Raw genomic sequence first — 22,285 nt, 5'->3', positions numbered from 1 at the left:
AACCATATCTTTTTTTACAAGACATTAAATGTTGATTTCCTATACAAAATAATTTATAAAATATTGTGATTTAATCAATTATTAAATTATAACATGTACCTACAAAATAAATTTAGGTCTAATATTTCACATCAAGTAAAATATCATTATTTTTAATATATTCTTGTTTACAGTTCAATGATTCTTATAAATATAATTTGGAAAAAGTATCTCCTGTTTTCTTTTAATATTATTAGTCAATGTTATCATAAAAAATTGAAATTTTTCAGGTAGTGTCTCGAAAATAATATGTATGTCATTTACTTTTTTTTTAAATAATACAAGAATAATACTTTGTATGTACAATAAGTCTATGCCTTTAAAAGTTTAGGTAATATATTCTTAATATCCATGATTGTTAAAAAATTGTAATGATTTAATACTATGTTTAGTATTTTTAATGTCTTTTAAATGAGTAATAATTATTCATATTTTTAATATTGCTATGAATATTCATAGATTATAAAAACTATATATTTTATCAAATAATCACAGTAAAAAGAAGACTAATTTGGCTTTAACTTGTTATTTATGTGAATACTTCAAATGATTTTTCTTTACACAATAGGTTATTTTATGAATTTAATAGAGATTCATGGTTGTAAATATTTTTACGTAATAGTGCATTCGATAGGCGAGTCATGAGGCATCCTTTCGGCTAAAAGAGCGGCTACTGCTCTTGCTAAATATGTCATAGTTCCATAGCTGCCGCTTGGCGCGCTGTCATACAAGTGTTGGCATACCCCAGCGGCCCCACCGCAAAGCAAAGCCCCACCGAAGCAGTCCGCTTTCGCGCAACAAAGCGTCGCGTCGCCGTTGCATCGCATCTGTGGATCCGAAACAAATTAAAATTATACATCATCTATTTAACTCTTTGCCGTGCCCTTTAGCTCGACGAAACTCGGGCCCAAGTGTTACGCGTCAACGCGTGATAAACAGATCAGACTGATGCGCGAGAAAGGTCACAAAACCAGCGGAAATATAAATGCCTCTGATATACACTTTTTAAATTAGACTTTTCTAGTACTGCTCTTGTAGTCCAATACTGTTTACGTTTATGTTTGGCCTAACGACCTATTCACGAGCCCGGTTCGTCATAATGATGTTTGGGCAAAAGTTTTCATCACGAGTCAGACTCGTTAAAGCTTTCTTCGGGTCTAACTGCCAAGATCATCAGTCGCTTAACAGAGTCCTATACACGGGATTTTTATCTGAGATAGAATCAGCAAATTTTTAAGTTGAAGAGGCACTGCGAAGATCAAACGGTCGCTGGGGTTTTCAAGTTCTTGAGTGGACCTTACGGACCGGAAGCACAGCCTGGGAAGTCCGCCCACAAAGTGGACAAGACAGCTCGTTAAGAAGCTGGACGAAGGCCGCTTTTAACTGGTCTAATCGAACTATAAGGGAGGTGTATGTCCAGCAGTGGATGTCCTACTAAAATGATGACAAGTACCTTAAATAAAAACCCATAAAAATCCTATTTAAATGTATGATAATTATGATTAATGTTAAAAAAACCTGTCTTAGTTTGTTAAGGACTCTATAGATCCGTTGGCAGTGCGTTTGGCTACGAAATTATTATTACGACATCTCAAATTAAATATTTATATTATTTGCTAAAACAATGTTATGTTAAGTAATGACCACATAATCAATATTAGTTAAAATTTATATATTTACCTGATCTTCCAAAAATGTCTGATTCGCCTTATGGACCAAATGTTCCACAGTTATCATGCCGCCTAAATGATTGACGGCCTTGTATTCTACGACTAGCGTCAACACCATGAGTGCCTCGACCACCAGCTGTCTGTACTCCGGTTGAGGAATGGAATTTAAGACAGTTTCCACCGCAAGCGCAAATTTTAACTCTCCGGGCGTCATCTCTTGCGTCAAATTCGGTTGTAGCACTTTGCCTTGAATCACTAGACCTTGGCACTGAAATAAAAATCAATTTATTTCTGTACATTTTGCCACAATAACCTAATGAAAATGGCTAACAGAATCACTAAATATTCTAATACTTAAAGTATAAATCCTTCAAATTCTTTATTATGTATAGTACCTGGCGATAAATATTACACATCGATCTTTGGAAAGAGACAATCGGCAAATTTAAGCTTCAGACTATTGTAAAATAATAATTCTAAGACATGTTACGAAATAATTCCAAACATATGTTGAATAAACGATATAAGAGGTGACCTTAAAGATTTTTTTAATAAAAAAATATGGCAGGTGTTAACGAACTAAGAAAACAGAACTTAGATTCTATCTACTTATAAATAGAGGTAGCCCAGCGGTAGAAGACTGAAATTTGCGATCGAAGATCGCAGGTTCAATCCCAGGGATACTATCTTATGTAATTCACACTTCGTGATTTAATTATATAGGATTACCACGGCTCATAAACAAGTTGCGCTGGGCCTTATACCTCGCAGAGGGCGTCTATGCTGGCAGCTGGCTTGCAGAAACGACGACAACGAAACAGATGTAGTTTGTAGTCTCACGTGTACAAACAGATACAGTTGTTTCACTCATTCATTTGTATCCTGGATTTGTTTGATACAAAAGTGTATTCCATAATAAGCCTTCGCTTCAACTTTAGGTAAACATGCCTATCAGACTTTTTAATTTTATAGTTTTTTTTATGGTTAGTGCTACTTTTAATCGAAATGACTTACCCTTTCCAAAACACCCCAGACTCGGGGATAAAAGTCTCTCGGGACGCGATTTAAGGCTCCGTCAAGACGGCGTCGACGCAACCACTGCCCTTGACGGTCCTGCTCCACCATCGGCACTGCACCCCATAATAATATTACGTATTTTATTTTTTTATTGTAAACTGACATCAAGCAGTGGTAGCCCAGTAGTATAGGACTTGCGATTGTAGGACGCGAGTTACATTTCCAGGATTAAAGTCTTATACTTTTCACACTTTCTTCGTTAATTGTAAAATATTGCCACTGCTTATAAGTTTCCAAATAATGGGCAGTAGTATCCTCTGCGAACCACAATACCACAATTCGGTCACCAAGCGTCATAATATGGAACAGTGTTAGCATAGTTTAGAAGATTAAGACTTACAAACGCAGGTCGCGAGTTCAATTCCCGGGAAACAATCATATATTATTCATTATGCAATAGTTATATAGGATTGCCACTGCACACAAACAAGTTTTCAGAGGATGAGAAGTAGCGTCCTCTACGTGATAACACAATTGCCAACCCACGTGCCGAGCGTGGCGATTATGGCATATCTTCTATAGGTATGTTTGGGGGAAACCTATGCCTAGCAGTGGATGTCTAAGGGCTGAAACAACGACAAAAGCGGATATCTCTCTGAGCAGCAATATTTAAAGTAAAATAACTGTTGCTATATCCTTAATGTCTTTTTAGCACTAACTTTAAGTATATGATAACATCGATTGTTAATTTCCGACGTAACTTGTTTTATTAACGTTAAATCAAAATATGAATAGACATATTTACATCATCATAATTTAGTTGTCAACTTAAGACTATGTCCTAATTACTTTTGAGATTAAAAGGCGGCATTATTACAAACATAAATATACTTCTTACGTAGAAAACGTCTTTAACTACGTGGGATTCTTCCTAGGGCCGGTGATAGGTCTTGAAGTAGTAACATTACGAAGTCACAAGTAAAAGTGTGTATATTCATTCGAGCTTCGTTCCTATTTATACCGATATAAAATGAACAATTTTATTTCTGGGGAATTCCCGTTTTCGATGCCGAAACGATGACGTAATGTTGCCCCTAGAACTAATTATATCTTTAAAAAATGTATGAATAGTATTGTGTAACATGTAAAAATGATTAGTCGTATGGGGTACTCTTCTGTCTTAACATTGATAATATTTCATTATTTATGTCATTGAGTGAGTCAGCCTCGCAAACTCAATGACTTCCTTCCTTCAACCTTGCGGATTGAATTTCGTAAAATTTAAAATCAGAACTATTATAAAAAAAAAAAAACAAATTGTCCCCTGCTTGGTAAGCGTGGCCTGAATTGCCTTTTATGGGTGTATTTTCAAAAAAAAAATCTGGCCAGACCCCCCCCCTCAATCCTCTTTTAGAAATAATTTTGTAAAATCCATCCTAAACTGACTTTTACACGGCGAAAGAAATATTCCTAACAAATTTAAAGCCTCGAAGCCCTTTTAATTTCAGAGATATCATGATGGGTGTATACATTGGTTAAAAACTTATATAGATGAAATTATTAAAATGTAACTGACCGTCATCTATTCCGCCTTGCAGTGATTGTCCTTCCAGCACTATTTGAGACTTCTTGCCGTATCGATTTGATTTGTTGCTAACTATTGAGAAGTTTCCTCGGCCAACTGAAAGAACTGCACTTTTATAATAACCGTTAGTAAATATTTATCAAACAGCTCTAGCAGGATGGATTAAATACAGTTTGTTATAAGAAATAAAGTGTAATGAATTAGTGAGAAACAATGTCAACAGAAACATGTAGATATATGCAAATATGCATGTAAATATAGAACAATTTAATTATGTACATTATGAATTTTTATTTTAAAGCTGTACGATTGAATACACAAGACAAGTATTAGAACATATATAGTACAGGATAATTCGAATTCTTTACTTTGCTTTACATATCTATTTGTGATTATGTATTAGACATATCACTACAAAAATCCATCATTGTTCTTTAATTTTATACTTAGAATTTAGTTTTTGTTTAAAAAATATTAAATACATAAAGACAATTGAATAAGTCTCAATACACTATTATACAAGGTAATTAATTAGTTACAGGAATGGCACTGGCTAATAACTTCTGGCAATACAAATTCCGCACATACATACAAGCAATAGTAAAGTTTAATGTAGTAATCGGAATTTAAAAACGCTTTTGGTTACTATATTATCACTACATAATTTATGATTTCAGAAACCATTTATTTTTAAACAGGGTATACTATACACCAGGGACGACTAAAATGGGGCTCGCGAGCCACATGCGGCTCCTTGAACGATTGTTTTGGCTCCGATTGATTGTCGAATTATTTCAATAATTAAATTTATATAACCTATGTCACCTCCTGGGAAATCGAAACAAATCACTGGTATGAATAACAATTATTATTATTCCATCATAAAATTAGCGAAATTCAAACACCGATCATAATTAACTAACCGGCATCTTACATATTATTTATTAAGAGTGCTGTCTTATACATGTGTCATTATATCTAACTTCAATACACATATTTTGTACTTTTGTCATATAACTCCAGTTAATATATATTTTTTGGTAAAAATATCCGTTTTCGTGTTTTAAATACGTAATAAATTGCGGCTCGCGAAAAATTTCAATTTTCGAATAATGGCTCGAACTATCAAGGAACTTGGCCACTCCTGCTATACACAGCCATAAAAAACTTTTACACCTATAACCAAGGATTTTATAAATGATATAGGGTATGTAAAATAATTTAAAGTTAAAGCTGAATAAATGATTAATACATTAACTTGTGCAACTACAAAAAATTATAAAGGATATGAGTTTCAAAGAAGTAACGCTAAAAGTGATATAAAGTTATGAAATTATATCTTTTTATAAATAATACTTTACGCATGCGAAAAATTCATTAAAAGGAATCAAGACATGCATGGTGCCATGAATTCTAAATTATCCTGATTTGACATAAACAAAAGCGTAGGACGTATTTTATGGTAGTGACTCGCCTTTGTCCGTATTGATCTTTTCCTTTATTACAAACAGGGAGTTTGCTGGAAAATAAACATTACTCCTTTAACAAAAAGCAATAGCTTTTCTTAATGTAAACTTTGCTAAAGACGCACTTTGACGGTTTATGAAGTGCATGTGTCTATTGTTTAATTATTTATATAATTATTAAAAATGATATTATCAGAAAACCTATAATTTACCGCTGTTAATGGCGAACTCCTTGCCGCTGAGGATATGGTACAAAAGATTCTTCATTTCGAATGGCGAAAGGTTAAGCAAGTGTTCGGAAGCCTCTTCACCGTCGCAAGACAGCGTGCGTGACAATTCAGTTGCCATCACCTGAAAAAACAATTAGAACATATACTTCCAAGCCCAAATTTTACTTATAATAGTAACATTTCATAACATTTCTAAAAATGTATTTACACACTTTGGACCACAATAATCCAAAGTGTGTAAATTTTTCAAATTTTCTTCTTTTAAATTTTTCCCCATCTTATTTTCGAGACAGCCCCCTCCTACTTTCACCTTTCTCCTCTCATCCTTTACAATTTCTATAATTTAGCATACATTCCACATACAGCAGTCACCCTTATCACATTTACGCATCACCCACCACACTTACTGTTACATGGTTTTGTTTTGTCTATTTACGTCAGGTGAAGGCTAAACGTAGCCTAGTTGCATTATAAATATATAATTAAGTAGTAAATAAATGCTTAATCCGCCCACAGTACAAGTGTTATAATAAGGTAAAGACATACCTGTATAATAAGTCCAACCCTGAGTCTCAGCATTTCTAAGAACAATTGCGGTTCGGTTCTGATAAACATCGCAAGGTACACGAGCAGCTCCTGAGTCAACATCGCTGTACTCTCGTCGTCGCCATACGCCTGAAAGTTATCTAACTTGCATTATAATTGCAGATAAATAGGCAGAGATTCGCAATCTTGTAATCGAACATAAATTTCTATTCGTTGCACATTTCCATATTAGTGCAAGTTTCCAAATTATTTTTCAAAGCCTGATCAAAAATATTGTTATAAAGCCATACGAGTTTCGATTTTAGCTTAAGCTGTACTAGCCTATAAACAAACAGTGTGAAAAAAAATAGGATCATAGCCACTTCGGTACGAGCGTCGACTAAAGTCGATGACTTCAAGTGAACACACACAGTCAGCTCTTACTTGCTATAATACTGAGTCCGTTTTGCTATTTAACTCATTTGTGATAAGATTGTTTTATATTACTAGCAAATATTACTCATAACATAATTAAGACGGCGTTTGTTTCTATTTCGTTATATCAATATGTTTAGTTTTATTTTTATAAATGAAAAATTGATGCAATTTTAAAATCGCAAGTCTAGAATATAGCAATAAATGTTTTTTTTATATCACACCAAACACATCATGATACGACGCATGGCCTTAACCTAATGCAATTATAATAAACTGTAATTGCAAAATTATGTTAAAATATCTTGATTGACGACTAAAGTCGACGCTCGGTTGTGGGTACGTTATCGTGGCCGACGACGAGCACCATACCGAAGTGGTTAATTGTTATATTTGATAAATGGTCCTCTTTTATCTATTTAAGTAGTGTAAGATCATACATGTTCCTCGCGACTTTAATTCGTACTTTCATCATCATCATCATTTTAGCTGTAAGACGTCCACCGCTGGATATAGACTCGCTCATAAATTTCCGTAAAGATCGATAGGAGACTGTCTGTATTTAGCCTGCTGAGATAATCTAAACTAGATCATCTGTCTATCCTTGTGGGTGGACGTCTTACGTTGCTCTGAATATCTGTGGTCTCCATTACAAAGCCTTACATACCACTTCTTTTTTTGAGTCCCGACTTTCACTGCTCCCCAAACAGAATTTTGGAGATTCCTCGTATTCAAAGCGGCAGGTCGCAGAAGGCGCCTAACGTGAAACCTTTTTTAAGGTAGCAAAGTTCGAGGACTCTTGTAGTAGCCTCGGCTAGCGCCGTAATCTGGTAATATAGTAGTGTGTAGACTACTATATTACCAGATTACGAAAATTATGAAAATACATCTCAGAATCATCTATCATATAATGAACACATAAATGAAATTATAGCTAGACTGAGTTTTATTCTAACAATATATTACAATTAAGTTATTGTCAATGGCAACACTACTCTTCCGTAGAATCTGTGCTATTTCTGTTTTGTTCATATTATTTCAAAATAAGCGTAAGATAATGAATAATAGTCGATAATGATAAGTAATGCAAATAATTTTAATAAATGGAATGTAAAATATGTCGTTACCTTTGTATTCTCATGCTTTTCTCGACGAAATGACTGCGTGAAACAAATATTACGTTGTGAATAATGGAATGATATCTTTAACAGTAAGTAAAATAAACAGTGTGAACTATATATAGCTGATTAAATTAAAAAGCTTTTATGTAAATGTTAATAGTTTGCTCGCGATAAGAACGGAGTGTCGTCATTGTCTCAATTAGAATGTGACGTTGACCACTCGGATTTCAGGAGTGATTTTAAAATTCACAGTCGAAAATCGAGCCAAGGCTCGGAATTTTTGTACAAAAACGAAACAAGAATAAGGAGATATGTTGACGAACGAAAGTAAACAAAATTGAAATGACAGGAGGAAAGCTACATAGCGCGTAGAACTGCTGATCGCAGGGACTTCTGCGATTCTGCTACTATGGTTGTGGAAAGTAGATCACGGACCGGCAAGTGCACAACGGTAGAGAGATGATGTTAAGACCATCCAAAGATGCTGAATGCAGACAGTTTTAAATCGGCTCTATTGGAAATCTATGAACGAGGCTTATGTTTAGAAGTGAACAATCTGCGGCTAAAGTAGCAGAGATCAGTTGAAGGTTATACTATCGATAGCAAAAAAGTTTTATTGTGCTTAATGATTTGATTGGTTGGGCGTAACAAGGCCGGTGAGCATGATGAAAACGAATTTTTAATGCGAACGAACTACATAAAGGTTTACTTACCAAATGAATCAACTGTCGCAATTCATTCTCCGGCAGTGGTGCCGTGATGGTGTGTTCGTTGTTGGGCGGCATGCCCACAGTTATTTGTTTCTGTCTGACCAACAGATCCGTCACTGCCTTAGCTAAATCCTCCACTCGTTTCCCCAGCATGCCGGCAGTGTGACGGACTAAGCCCCAGAGTTTCTGGGAGCACGCCTTTTCGTAAAGTGCCTTCAGAAGATCCTTTACTGTTACTTGTTTGCCACTTTCTATCATTCCTGAGGTGTGAACAAATTGAAATAATGTACTTTCAGTATGTTACTTAAAACTTATAGATCAAATTAATGTTTCATCTTGATCTTGTGTAACAAAAAAACAGTAAATAATTTTTTTACTTAAAAAAATACTTATTTAGGTGTTTATATATTATAAATGATTGGCAGACTAAGTTGATTATAGCTCAATATTCACAATTAGAATATGAAATTAAAATATTTAAGTACATTATCAACTAGAGAAACAATTTTTTAATTGACTAATCGGAATAAGGCGAAGCGATCGAAATAAATACATAAATGTTGTTATTTGCAAACTATAGGTTTCCTAAAGTTTAAAAGAATTTATTAAAATAGCATATGACCTTTTCTATTCTATATCTATGTTGTTCTTGTTGTTGTTTATATGATTATCTTAAAAAACAGCTATGAAGAGTTCTCATATTAAGGTTCTCATATCAAGTTCTCATAATCAAGGTACAAGTTGAAAAGAACAGACAAGATTTGTTTCTTAAAATGAAAGAAAATTAATGTAATATTATACTAATTGAACTAAAACACTCGAGAGGAAATGGCGGGGTTACAATAGCTTAAACTTGTTCTTGGAAGCCTCCAGAGTGTCAATAGTTGAGTGTTTTCGAAGATCTGAGGGATCCTGGTTTGTCTTGTCTTGTCTCAGCAGACTGGTTTACACAACTAGGCTGCAAAGCGCTCATTTTACATCGTGAAGATCTTGGTTTAATAAAAAAATCGTCAAGGCATATATGTTTTTTGGACCGCACATTTACTGTTATCCAAGTGGCATTTTTATGTTCGCGAGTTCAAGACGGAAGGACGTCTCAGACCTCTTACAAGGCATGGAAGCCCGAGGGCACCCGCGCCGCTACATACAATTCTACCGTATTAGGAGGCCAGCGAGCTCTTAGATCGCTTCGGCAGAGACTCCATGAAGTTACCATGTTGAAAGGCCTCGGCTGTCAAGCGTAGTGCATCAGAAATCGCGTTACCCATTCAGATAATCAAACAAAGGTATATATTATGATCAACATAAGAAACATACCCGTGTAAAAGTCCAAGCCTTGAGTATCCACTAAGTACTGCAGTATATCGCCCTGCTCATCCAAGCTCTCGGTCTCGCGCAGCATTGCGATCAGCTCATCTGTCTCCTGCTCGGCGTACACCAAGTTCTGTGACTCTGACGTCGTTCTGTTGCGGACTATTGTCGGTATGTTTTTGTTAACGGCTCCTGAAACGTGTCATTGACATCATCATTTCAGCCACAGAACGTCCACAGCTGGACATAGTGAATATATGATATATATTTATAATGGTTTATTTATTAATTTATTTATTTTATATTCTTTATTGTACACGCTATGACACATTTATATAGTTTCATAATAATATGCAAAAAAAATACAATGGGCGGTCTTATCACATTAGGCGATTCTTTACAGACGACCGTAGTATGGAAAAGGTAAGTACAAATAATGGGTAGTTGACGTGTACAGAGCATACATATAATAATATAATGTCCTAAAATGTGGATAGCAAATACATTTTATTACTTCATTGGTTAAATCCAAGATTTAAGTAAGTGGTGGGTAGCCTATTGTTTTATAATGTTTGCTATGGATTTAATTAAATTCAGAACATTATTAATCCTTAACTGATAACCAAGAGATTTTCTTTCGTAACATATTATTGACCAATGATGTTTCAGAAATTTAAAACATTTTGTTAAAAACAAATGCATTAAATATTATCAGAGTAATATATGTCCCTAGTCTCGAAATTTCCAAAATTATATTTATTCAGTTCTATTATTACAATATACAGTAGACATTTAATATGTCTAGGGCATTGTGCTGATGATCATATGAGACAGATAATAAGTGTGCATTTTTTACATGAAAATACATTATATGTAAATATTAAACAAATCAATAAATCTAACACTTACCTTCCTCTTTTGGCGGCGAAGGCGTTTGTTCTTTAGTTATTTCGATTGTGGGTGTGACTACACCCAAACTAGTAGTCGACGTTCCTCTGAAAATATTGAAAAAGATAAATATGTACATTTTACTTTTTTAAGGAGGTAACTAAAATTATAAATGCAATTACAATACACAAACACAACCAGAAGAGTACATAGCTTTATTAGATTTCATTGTCCGGGTTCTTTATTTTATATTGCTTTTTATTTCACATTCTTTTAGTATTTGGCATAAAATATTATAAATTGCACGAGAAGAAACTGTGCTTACACACAAGTTTGTCTCAAGAGGAACTATGTTGACATGAAACTTATTTTATGTCCAATAAATATAATTTTCAATAATAATTATCAAAAATTCGTTTTGAGTAGCATTTGTCATTTTAAATATAAAATATTTTTTCCAGTATTTACAGTAATAAAATTAGATTTCAATTATTTTATAAAGAATAAATGATTTCGATTTACAAATAACTAAAATTTTTAATTAAATATTACTTTGTGATAACCCTCCTCTTGGCGTCCTCTGGTGATGGACTTCGGCCTAAAGTAGTTTCGACTTCTAGCCAAGAAGGTTTTCTCTCTAGATGAGGTCCCACATGTTCACCCTCCATGCCTAAGGTCTCCGCTGGAAATATAAGGATGTACTGGTGATTTTTTTTTAATAATATTGGTATTCTAAAAATTTCTTCTGTTCACTATAAATAATCTTGTTTATGTCCCAAAATTAAATTGACTATAAAAGCTAACGTGAAAAAGACATGATAAATAAATACAAAAAATATAAACTCGTGACGCTAAAATTTCGTCTAGGGAAAGTCCTGAACAAATCTTTCGTAAATGCATGTACGCAAATACAATAAAATTCCACAAGATTTCCTACACCTTCCTTTTCTTACTTTCAAATCTAAAATTTAAAGCGTAATATTGTATAAACCTTATTATGACATTCAAGAGGTTTTTATTTGGTCAAAATGAAAGCTGGTTAGTTGACTCGTTAATAATTTATGCTTATTAATAAATTCATTTCAAAACAATAACCGTTGAATTTATTGCCGGCTCTTTTCCGGTGGTAGCTTAAAACTTACAATAATAAAATAATTGACGGTTCAAAAGTGCGTTTACATGTCTATATGAATAAAAATGTACAGGATGTTAATTTAATCTTTTGAACGAATGTAATTAACTTACAATCTACGTTAATAGAGCGTGTCTTCTTAATAGCGCCTCTAACAGACATGCGGCGACGCAACATTTTGGCATTGCGAGCGCCCGCAGGCCGCGACAAAAAGCTTATTTTGTTACTAAACGACTTCAACAGGTGCTCCTCGAGATAGCATTGCACTTGCGGGTTTAATTCTGAAACAAAATACAAGATTAAACAGCCGTAGGACATTCATCGCTGGACATAGGCTAATCCAAGTCCCTAAGCTTTATGGCTCCAAAGATATCATGGTTGGGATGTATGTATTCATTATCACCATTTCAGTACGAAAAACTATTGGCAGACATAAGAATTTGGTTGATTGTTAAAGAATGCCTAAAGGCATTTAGTCCGCTATTACACATATTGCAAAAAGGGTACGTAAATAAACAGGCTTGCCCCATAGATTTCCAACAGGATCGATAAGAAGTGGCCCGCCTCTTACTTCGCCAATCTAATTAGTTTTCAAACAATAGATAGATAATATACCCGATTCTCTACCAGTTTTGACGATGAATTTATCTTTGAAATAACTCACAAATACATTAACCGACTAAAAAGGAAAATTTGCAAATGAAACTGTCACACACACACATACACAATTTGGAGGAACAAAACTTAGAATTAATATAGGGTTAGGTAAGCAGATTTATATAAAGAATAAAAATAAAAACGTTACATCTGTGATACTTACAAAAATTAAATCGTTGGAATAACAAATATTCTTGTAATTGTAGAAAATGAATGAACAATAATATGAAGATCGATATAAGAAAATGACAAGAAAAAGAAATGTGAAAAAATTATTAATGACAAAGGGGCTATAAAAATGGACTATATAAGGTTATCTGTTCACCTTGTATTTGTTGGCGACTAATTGGATAATTTTAATTCTCTAATTTATGTTTTTTATACTTAATTTTGTGCAAAGATGCATTTTTGATTGTTTGTTTGTTTTGTCACAAATTACAACCATCATTTTCATTTATTTCATTCGTTTATACTACCTACACACTCGCCAACTCAATATTACTCGCCATCGAATAAGATCTCTGCTTTCTCCATCCCATTCGTTTTTAGGATTTAAAACTTTTTTTACAATGTTATATAACAGAGAGAGTACTTACTATCCGGATATCCGTCCTCTTGACTACCCAAGAAACTCAAATTAGTTATGGCCGACGTACTTAAAAAGTCACCTAGATTACCCAATGTTACTCTAGTGCCATTGATATATCCTGATTTTAACTTCTTCATCGTTGTTATCATGGCCATGGGAATTCGGCCTTGATCTGTAACATTTAATTGTATATTAAATATCATAATTCATTAAGTTTAAACTAAATAACAATTAAAGCTTCATAAGCGGGATATTTTTTTTAAATAAACACCAATGTTAAACACATTTGATAATTATACAATTATATCGCCTTTATTTATAATTATGCCAAAATATGTGACAAATGTATGTTAATTTTCATGATATGATATTAAAAATTCATAAATTACGATTCGCAAATGAAATTAGATTAATGTGCATATCAATAATTTTCATTTAAAATACAATTAAATTAGTACAAAATTGTAAAAGAAAAGTTTATTATTTTTATAAAATATGTAGTACAAAATTTACCAATGTTTCATTAAGTAATTTTTATTTTTGTAAACATTAACATTTGGGTTTACAATATGTAATTATCACGTATATTTCCTGATAACCTTAATACAAATTATTAAACATATGCATCCAAACATTAAAAAGGTTAACCTTTCCAGTAATGGTAGCCTGACAATATACCGTTGGACATTTGGCCGACTATTATATAAGACAATAATGATTTAGTTGACATTTTCATAGATTATGATTTACTTGAACATTAATGGATACTGAATAATCTCATGCTGTTCTAAAATAGCGGTTAATTATTTCAGCAAAAATAAACCTAAAGATAAATCGGTAAAACATTTATTTGACCTGTTGTTTGGCGCCAAAGTGTCAATACGGAGATTAATGTTGGTGAAATGTCTGTCGACCAATTATATGTCGATATAGTCTGTCGGCCAAAAGTCTTTTGATACCATATCCGGACACGCCAGCATTATGTATGTAATATTAGTTCCATTACCTAAAAGGTATTGTGTGGCAAGCAAGGTGATCGTGGGCCGGCCTAGCATTTGCTTCCAGCTCATGCCGAGAAACGCGACGTTCGCGGTAAAGGTGCTCGCAAGTAGCGCCGGGTCGCGAGACATGTAGTACTCCTCGTAGTCGAAATTCTAAACATGCGGGATATCACGGGGTCTTTGAGAGGCAAAACACAACGGGCAACACTACTGATATTTCTATCGTTATCTATTTAGTATTTTTTATATAAATAAGTTTTAGTTTAAATACCACAAAAGATTCGATTCAAAATACTTAAAATACTTTTCTAATTGATAATTAAATTTTTATCAGCATTAGATTTTAATGCAAAACATACTTGTTAAAAACTATTTAAAACACCACATGCAGTTGACGATATATTATATGAAGAGATCGAATATTTGAATGCATATTTATTTAAGTATTTTTTTGGTTAAGAAATTATCATTGAGATTCTAAATATATAGATATATTATTGAAGGATCTATTTTTTGAGTCTCTACTTGTGCATAAGCAAGCTGTTTGCCGTCTCACTCTCACAAACCAGTATAGTTATCATTCTCACTCGCCCATATGCTTCTTAGAATTTTATAGATACAAAAGTACCATAATGTACCAACATTTCAATTTTGTGTCAATATGAAGCCAAATATTCGGTCTCAGTTATTTGACACATTCCACAAGCTTGATATTATTAAATAAATAAAAGAAAAAATACTACATAAATAAATAGGAGAGGAAAATAGCAAGCCATTCATTTAGTAATTATACATTATAAAATAGTACCTAAGTGCATTTGATTCAAAGTCAACACAACAAGCGGTCTTCCGAGTAGATTTTGCCAAGAAGATTTCAAGAAATTAATTTCTGCTTTAAGGGTATCGACCATCAGTTCATAGTCAGAAGCAATGTAAAAACGCTTCATGTCAGAAAACTAGCAAATAAAAAATAATTATGAGCATATATAAGAAAACTAAAGATAAGATGCATTCAAATATGTAGCATTTATAATAGACATCTTTTAGAACAATAGTAGCAGAAACAATCAAGGTCATAGCACCAATAATTGACACCAAACATTTTGTGTCCCTTTATTTACAAAGGCCCTAAATTATTTTCATGATAATATATGCTATGAAAAATTCTTGTATTACATTACTTCTAATACAAATTAGTTGTTGATAAATTATTTTAGAACAAAATTGGTTTCAAGAGATTAAATCCTTAGTTCCCTAAGATGGTGCAGATCGACCCTCAGCTGTCCACGACAGACGGCGTGGGTCTACGTTCGCGTGCCAATTATTATTGGCACGCCGTGTTGTGATCACAATTCTTATGTAAGGGTCCCATTAGTGTAGACATATAATATTTCAAGAAGCTCGACGTCCGTTACTTGAAAACTTGCATATTCATATATGCCAAACAAAATTCCATAGTTAGATTTAATCTTCACATTTTTGGGAATATATCGAAAATGTAGTTGCAGGGAATCCACGGTCAAACTTCAAAAGAGGTTTATGTGAAAATAATTCCAGGAACCCCTAGTTTAGACTAACTTGTTTTCGTTAATATTTATCACAGAAAAAACAATTTTCAATAGGTTCTTCAAAAATGTATAGTATTTTTTATTGCCTGTTCATTTGAAAGTCAACTGTATCTAATATATAACCTATGTCAATTGCTGCTTATTTCACAATTTTTACACAGAAAATATTGGTGCCATTACCTTAGTAATCAGAGAATATTATAAAATAGAAACTAAATCCCATACAAGGCATTAAAGTAGTACTAACAGTATTTCAAAATATAACTAAAAATCTTTTTAATTTATACACCTTAAATGAAATCTAAAATTGAAAGAAGTCTTCGATGAAAATATTAAAAGATTAATAAAATAATAGTAACAAGCAGAATGATCAAAAAACAGATAATCATATTTTTATATAAAGATGTTTTCGTTAATAAATTATGGAATCGAATTCCATTAATAAAACAAAAACAACTGTTTTCATAATGTTAAGCTACAAACAAGTAACAGTGGTTTGTCATGAACACAAGCAATTATCTCTTGCCAAGATTCATTCGCCCATCAATAAAATATTTACCATAATAAGCCAATACTAACTTAATATAACTGAATATCCGATTTCTGGTAATCATAAAATAAAACTATATTCACTCAATAAAATAACTTAAAATAACTCCATATTCATTACTACAAAAGTATTTGAGATTTAAGTAACATCTCACATCATCTGGTTTTTACAAGAATTAAAATATGAATATTACATTTTTAAATATCTACTACATACCTGTGGAGTAAAAGCGAAAATGCGGTCATTCAAAGAGTATAACTTGCTTGTACTAAGTATACCGACATCACGTGACTTTCTTCCCGAAAGCCCCAACTTTTTGTTGCGTCCTGACAAATGAATAATTGTGTTAATTAAATTCTGCCAAATATGACTTTAAATAGTGACGAACTGTTTTCATAATAAATATATTATTTTATTAAAAGACTAGTTAAGTCATTACTAGCATAGTACCTAATTTTACAGCAAATTTATAACTGTAACATATTTTATATACAGAATTGGTTACAAGTGTAAAAGTTAAAAGGTGTGAATGTATAGCCATTTTGACACCTAAAGGCTGTAAAGCTTTTATACTTAATTCCAGTGATCATAAACAAAGAGATCTCTCTGAAACACAACAGTAATGCCAATAACTTGTGGCAGTACAAAGTTTTCAGGTATAGATAGTAAACAATAATTCATTTTGATATGTAGTAATCTGAATTTTGACAACTAACACTTTTTCTTACTATATAATCATTATGCTATTTATTATATCAGCCACTCATGATTTTCAGATTGGCTATATCATACAATTATAATGATTATTGTGCTTATGAAATATAATTTCAAGTTAAAACCCTTCTATTTGAGTGTATTATTGTACACTATTGTAGTGTCATATTGCTTGTTTAACCCCATTAAATTATAAAAAAAGTATATGGGAAAAATGACAATGGTGATTAAGCAAAGTAAAAATCCTAAGAAATATTACTTTAGATCAAGTAAAAATGTTTTTTCTACTAAATTCATCTGACAAAAGTTATTATCATCCTTGCTCTTGTATTCTTCTCCCTATAAGAAACTCTCCCCTGTATTAATGATTATACAACTAAATATTACCCCAATTGGGGGAGCCATTCTCAAAGCATACTTAGTATTGTTGAGAATAAAACGAAAATGGCTATTTTAGTAATAAATATACATTTATAAAAAGCATAAATATACTTGAATACCTAAATATGTATACAGATGGCTTAATACTCTAGCTGGCTGAACTTCTATAGGAGCCACTTCACTGATGGTCTGTACATGTAAATCATATTCCAATAATTTGTCTCTAATCTCATTGTCTTCAGCAAGTATAACAATTTGTACAACCACATCTGGTTTTTTCTCCGAACACAACCTTCTATTAAGAGGATCCAATTCTCCAACAGCTAGAAATCCCTAAAAAATATGTAATAATATATTCATTTAGCAAAAATTATAACAGTAATAATAACATTATAATGTTCTATACCCAGGTTAATTAATTAGACTGGTTATAATCTTTAAGGAAACAGATTCTAGAAATGCAACTAACCTCTTGTAACAATTTTCCAAGAATATATAATGATTGTGCCCATATGAAAGGACACCTACCAAGCGGTATGCGCTCCTGGCTTCCTGGATCATGCTGTTCAGCATCAGCTTTATCCACTGGCACAGAATATAATTCCGGAACAAGTCGCATTCCATCATCTTTCCGTAGCATTATTTTTTCCAATTTTTGCATATATTCTGATACATTAGTTTTATCACCTTGAAAGCAATAGTCAAGTATAAGGTAGCAAAAGAATAAAGGCCATTCACACTCAATGTTTTCAAACATTCTTAGCTCCCATGGTTCATAATAGAGTCTATTTGGATCTTCTCTGGGTGTTTTATGACCATCTCTTAAGAATCTTTTGCATCCATATTTTCCTTGAAGTTTGGTGACTATAGTATCTCTAGTTTTTGCTATTAATTGAGGATCATCCACAGCAAATGCTGGATAGCTTATTATAGAAAGAAGACCAGAATCAAGTTCTTTACTGTTTGACTCTCGAGGCAACATAGACTGCAAGACTGCTTGACATTTTTGTGCTTCATCTGCCAACACATGTATAACACTTGATGGCCCCCCTCGTGCACCAAACAGATCTAACTCATTCATAGCCTCAAGAGCTGCCTTTGCCATTCCAATAGAGCTGGCATTTAATTCTGGTAGACCATGGTTGGTTTTATCACCTCTTTCCCAAATCCCATAATCAGGTGTGCAATAGGCGGATTCTATATAGAAAACTAAGTTTTGTATAAATGCCACTTCATCAAGTGAGAAAACAATTTGTAAGCCAGATGCAGTCATCTGTGCTAATATAAGAAGGTACAATGAAATAGCATCTATTTGTAAGTGCCCCCATTCATTATCTTTAACAACTACACGGCCAGTAATTGAGGAATACTTAGCATGCAGTGAGTCCATAGGATGTTGTGTACTTTTAAATTTCTCAACTTTATCTTTTTGTTGCATCATTGCCATCAAAAGACCTGAAAAATGTTTTGATATAAATATGTATAACATTGTGAAATATTTTTTAAAATTTTGGAGATCACCACAATATTGTAGATTATATTTTGAAGCAAGTTTAAATTCTTAGTATCACATTGTATTCATATTTATATACGCATTAAAATAGATATATAATCCTCTTTAAAGTATGTTGTAAGCATAATACAATTTTCTCTATTGTGACTTAGACCTCCATCAGGAAGTGAGGAAATTCACCAAAAGTGAATTACAATTTCATAGTGGGATATGAATGATGACCTGATGGCAACATATTCTGATAGAAACTGCTTAGAACCTAATTCATACCCTTTACTTTGCCAATCAGAGGCAATGTCTGTCACGGTTGTAAAATCGTCTTTAGGTTCCTCGAGAACTAGCTTTGAGAACTATAAGGCGACAATTTAAAGAGGAAGTCATAGCAAATGATAAGGTCATACATAATATATACCTTAACCGCAGCTACCATAGCCCATTTCAAAGTATCATGAAAGTAATGTATCGTATAAATTCAGGTTAAAATACCAGAATATAGCCAAAATTACTGATTTATCTCACCTCTCATTAATTTTACACAACTTTGCTCCAATTCGTATGTTTTAGCACGGTCTTCATCTTGGTCTGCGATTTTTTTAAACGCCATTGAAAGCCCCCATACTGCCAATATACAATAAAGATTGTCTCTAATCCACGCATGATCATTATGTGGGCTAGCAGGGAACAATCCTGTTACTGGTTGTTGATGATCTAAAATTAACTTGTGCACAAGTCTTTGATAGTAATCCAAACGAACTCCCGAATTACTGCGGGTCCTCATTTTTAACAATTTTTAGTCAGATATGATATTTATTAATAAAACCAATTAAGTACCAACACATATTTTAAATACAATAAAATCTATTTGTAAAATATGTCATTTGAATGTCGAGATTGTCAAACCCGTTTATTTTTCAACACAGGTTTAATATTATGTGATATTTCATATTAATGAATACATTCGTCTGTCTGAAATCGTAGAAGAATTTTTAATTAAATATATTTATGATGTAAGAGCCACTCTTGGCACATTTATACAATTTTACAATAAATGTAAATAAATGTGTTCGTTTCTGAACGCACGAAATAAAAGAAATAGGTACATGTTACACATATTATTATCTTAAAATATATATACCTGTTTTAATGATAAAAGTATATCAATAATAAACACTTTAAAAATGAAAGCGAAAAATAATAAAAAATTAAACATGTTCCATAAAATTAAAATCGTAAAATTTTAAATGCTTAATGGAAAATTTATTAGACTGAAATAATTTTATATAAATTATCGTTTAATTATATTTGATGAATTGAAGTTTTAGAATTATAATTTACCTGAAACCAACGAACTAATATTACATTTTGCTTTTAATGTTCTTAACATTAAAAAATGGAGATTATTTATTATTAGAGGCATCTTTTAATGACTATATTCTTTTATATCTTGTAGTTTAATGCAACAGAATATGAAACCTAATGTTAATAGTAATACAACATTCGTTAAATAAATATTTAAAAAAAACAGTTAATTATATTGTATAGTCCTGTATATCACGTTTTGTCTGTGTCCATATTTTGAAAACATAATGTCATAACATTTGACAAAATGGGTCTATATTATTAGTAAGTGTCAGTCTCTTTACTTTTATAATTTTTTTTTATGTTTATTTTTTCTTTGATGATTTATGTTTATGAATTTATTTGATTTTAATTTACAAAATGATATTATTTTTCGTTTTATATTGTTTTATTCCCTATATTATTGGCAATAGCATAGATTCGCAACCTCCAAGCATTAAATTGAGTAAAGAAGTCTTAAATGAATCTCAACACATAGATAATAAAACTAAGATGACTCTAGAAAGCGAAGGTGGCTCATTATTACCGAATCCAGCAGTTGATATTGAACCGTCACCAAAAGATAAACATAATATTCTATTAAATTTGGATACTGAAATGGGCAAAAATAAAGAAAAGTCGGTTGTAGCACGAAAAGGAGTAGTATACACTTCAGTTGACGATAACGAGAATTCACAAAATAGTACTAAATTGGGTAAAAGTAATGTAACCATAATCCATAAAGAGCATGAAATTCCTAACAAGATTACTAATAATCTTCATAGCACAATAGCACCAGTTAATCCGAAAATGACTGGTGGCGATTTGCCAGAACACAATACAAAAGACAAAAATACTAAAAGTGAAATACCAAAAAAACCTTTGGTTTTGTCAAATGAAGCATTGGATCAAATAACATTGAAGGATTATGAGGCTTTTTATCCTAAAGATGACTCTAACACTAAAGCTGCCAGGAATCCAAACAGTCATCCTGGTATGATTATGCCAATTGTTATTACAATACTGGTGGTGCCAATGTTTGCAGTCATTGGTTATTTGGCAATAAAGCGAGGTCAAGAAGCATGGAAAAATAGACATTATAAGAGAATGGATTTTCTTCTTGATGGAATGTATAATGACTAGTTGTTTGATTTGTGAATATATTTAATAAAACGTCAAAGGTAAGGGAGGAAGAAAATCAGGAAGCTTATTTTTGAATTTTTCTTCAAAAGAACATAAAAAACCTTGAAGCTATGATTATGAAAAGAACCTGGACAATATTATTAAGTTTAAGAGCTTTTGTTTAATAAGAATATTTTTCCAAATTAAGTATTATGATAATTAAGTTATTCATGGAGCAATATAAGTAATTTAGGGAAATTATTGTGATTAGAAGACGTATGAGCTTAATTAATAAGATTATACAGGTGATGCAATATTAGAGCTATGATATGCCTTTACGGTAAACTATATTGATGTAAATGGAATAATATATTTTTGATAATTTTGCCTTACTACTTAAAATGTCTCCCTTATATTTAGATACATTTAAAAATGTTGTGATATACTCAGATTTTAATTAAATGTTTTACTAAATATTATAATTATATAGTGTATTGTTTGATACTGTTACACACAGTTAGGCTTTAAAATCACATTGCAATAAATTTTCTTCGTATGTATATGTCTTTAATTATCAAAATTGGGTTAAGTAACAATATATATAAAATAATTTGTTATAGGTGTAAAAGTTATACATTCACCAACCAAATTCATTTGGTGTTAATTAATGTATGGGACATCCTTTCCAAAACTGATGGTTTGGAAGTACTAGAAGAAATATAT

General features: G+C 32.2%; 2 protein-coding genes across 2 annotated transcripts; one reads left to right on the top strand and one right to left on the bottom strand.

The window, feature by feature from the left end:
* Positions 1–224: 224 nt before the first annotated feature.
* Positions 225–20,014, bottom strand: LOC137929054 (probable phosphorylase b kinase regulatory subunit alpha). Its single transcript, XM_068772114.1, has 17 exons — positions 19,622–20,014; positions 18,059–19,044; positions 17,709–17,922; positions 16,711–16,820; positions 14,382–14,529; positions 13,383–13,547; positions 12,243–12,410; positions 11,550–11,679; positions 11,019–11,104; positions 10,116–10,301; positions 8,802–9,058; positions 6,554–6,682; positions 5,990–6,128; positions 4,303–4,407; positions 2,724–2,839; positions 1,720–1,977; positions 225–866 (listed from the first exon to the last, which is right to left on the bottom strand). The coding sequence occupies exons 1-17, from the start codon at positions 19,878–19,880 to the stop codon at positions 651–653; spliced, it is 3,672 nt and encodes a 1,223-aa protein (XP_068628215.1). The 5' UTR covers positions 19,881–20,014; the 3' UTR covers positions 225–650.
* Positions 20,015–20,725: 711 nt separating this feature from the next.
* LOC137928852 (uncharacterized) lies at positions 20,726–22,069 on the top strand. Its single transcript, XM_068771844.1, has one exon. It carries the CDS (start codon positions 20,822–20,824, stop codon positions 21,581–21,583), a length of 762 nt encoding a protein of 253 aa, XP_068627945.1. The 5' UTR covers positions 20,726–20,821; the 3' UTR covers positions 21,584–22,069.
* The last annotated feature ends 216 nt before the right edge of the window (positions 22,070–22,285 follow it).

The sequence above is a fragment of the Battus philenor genome, unplaced genomic scaffold (genome assembly GCF_028537555.1).
Source record: "Battus philenor isolate CCGP_79_NKW_IND1 unplaced genomic scaffold, ilBatPhil1.0.hap1 SCAF_4, whole genome shotgun sequence".
Lineage (NCBI taxonomy): Eukaryota > Metazoa > Arthropoda > Insecta > Lepidoptera > Papilionidae > Battus > Battus philenor.
The sequence above is the reverse complement of the archived record's forward strand: the minus strand, read 5'-3'. Positions and strand labels throughout refer to the sequence as shown.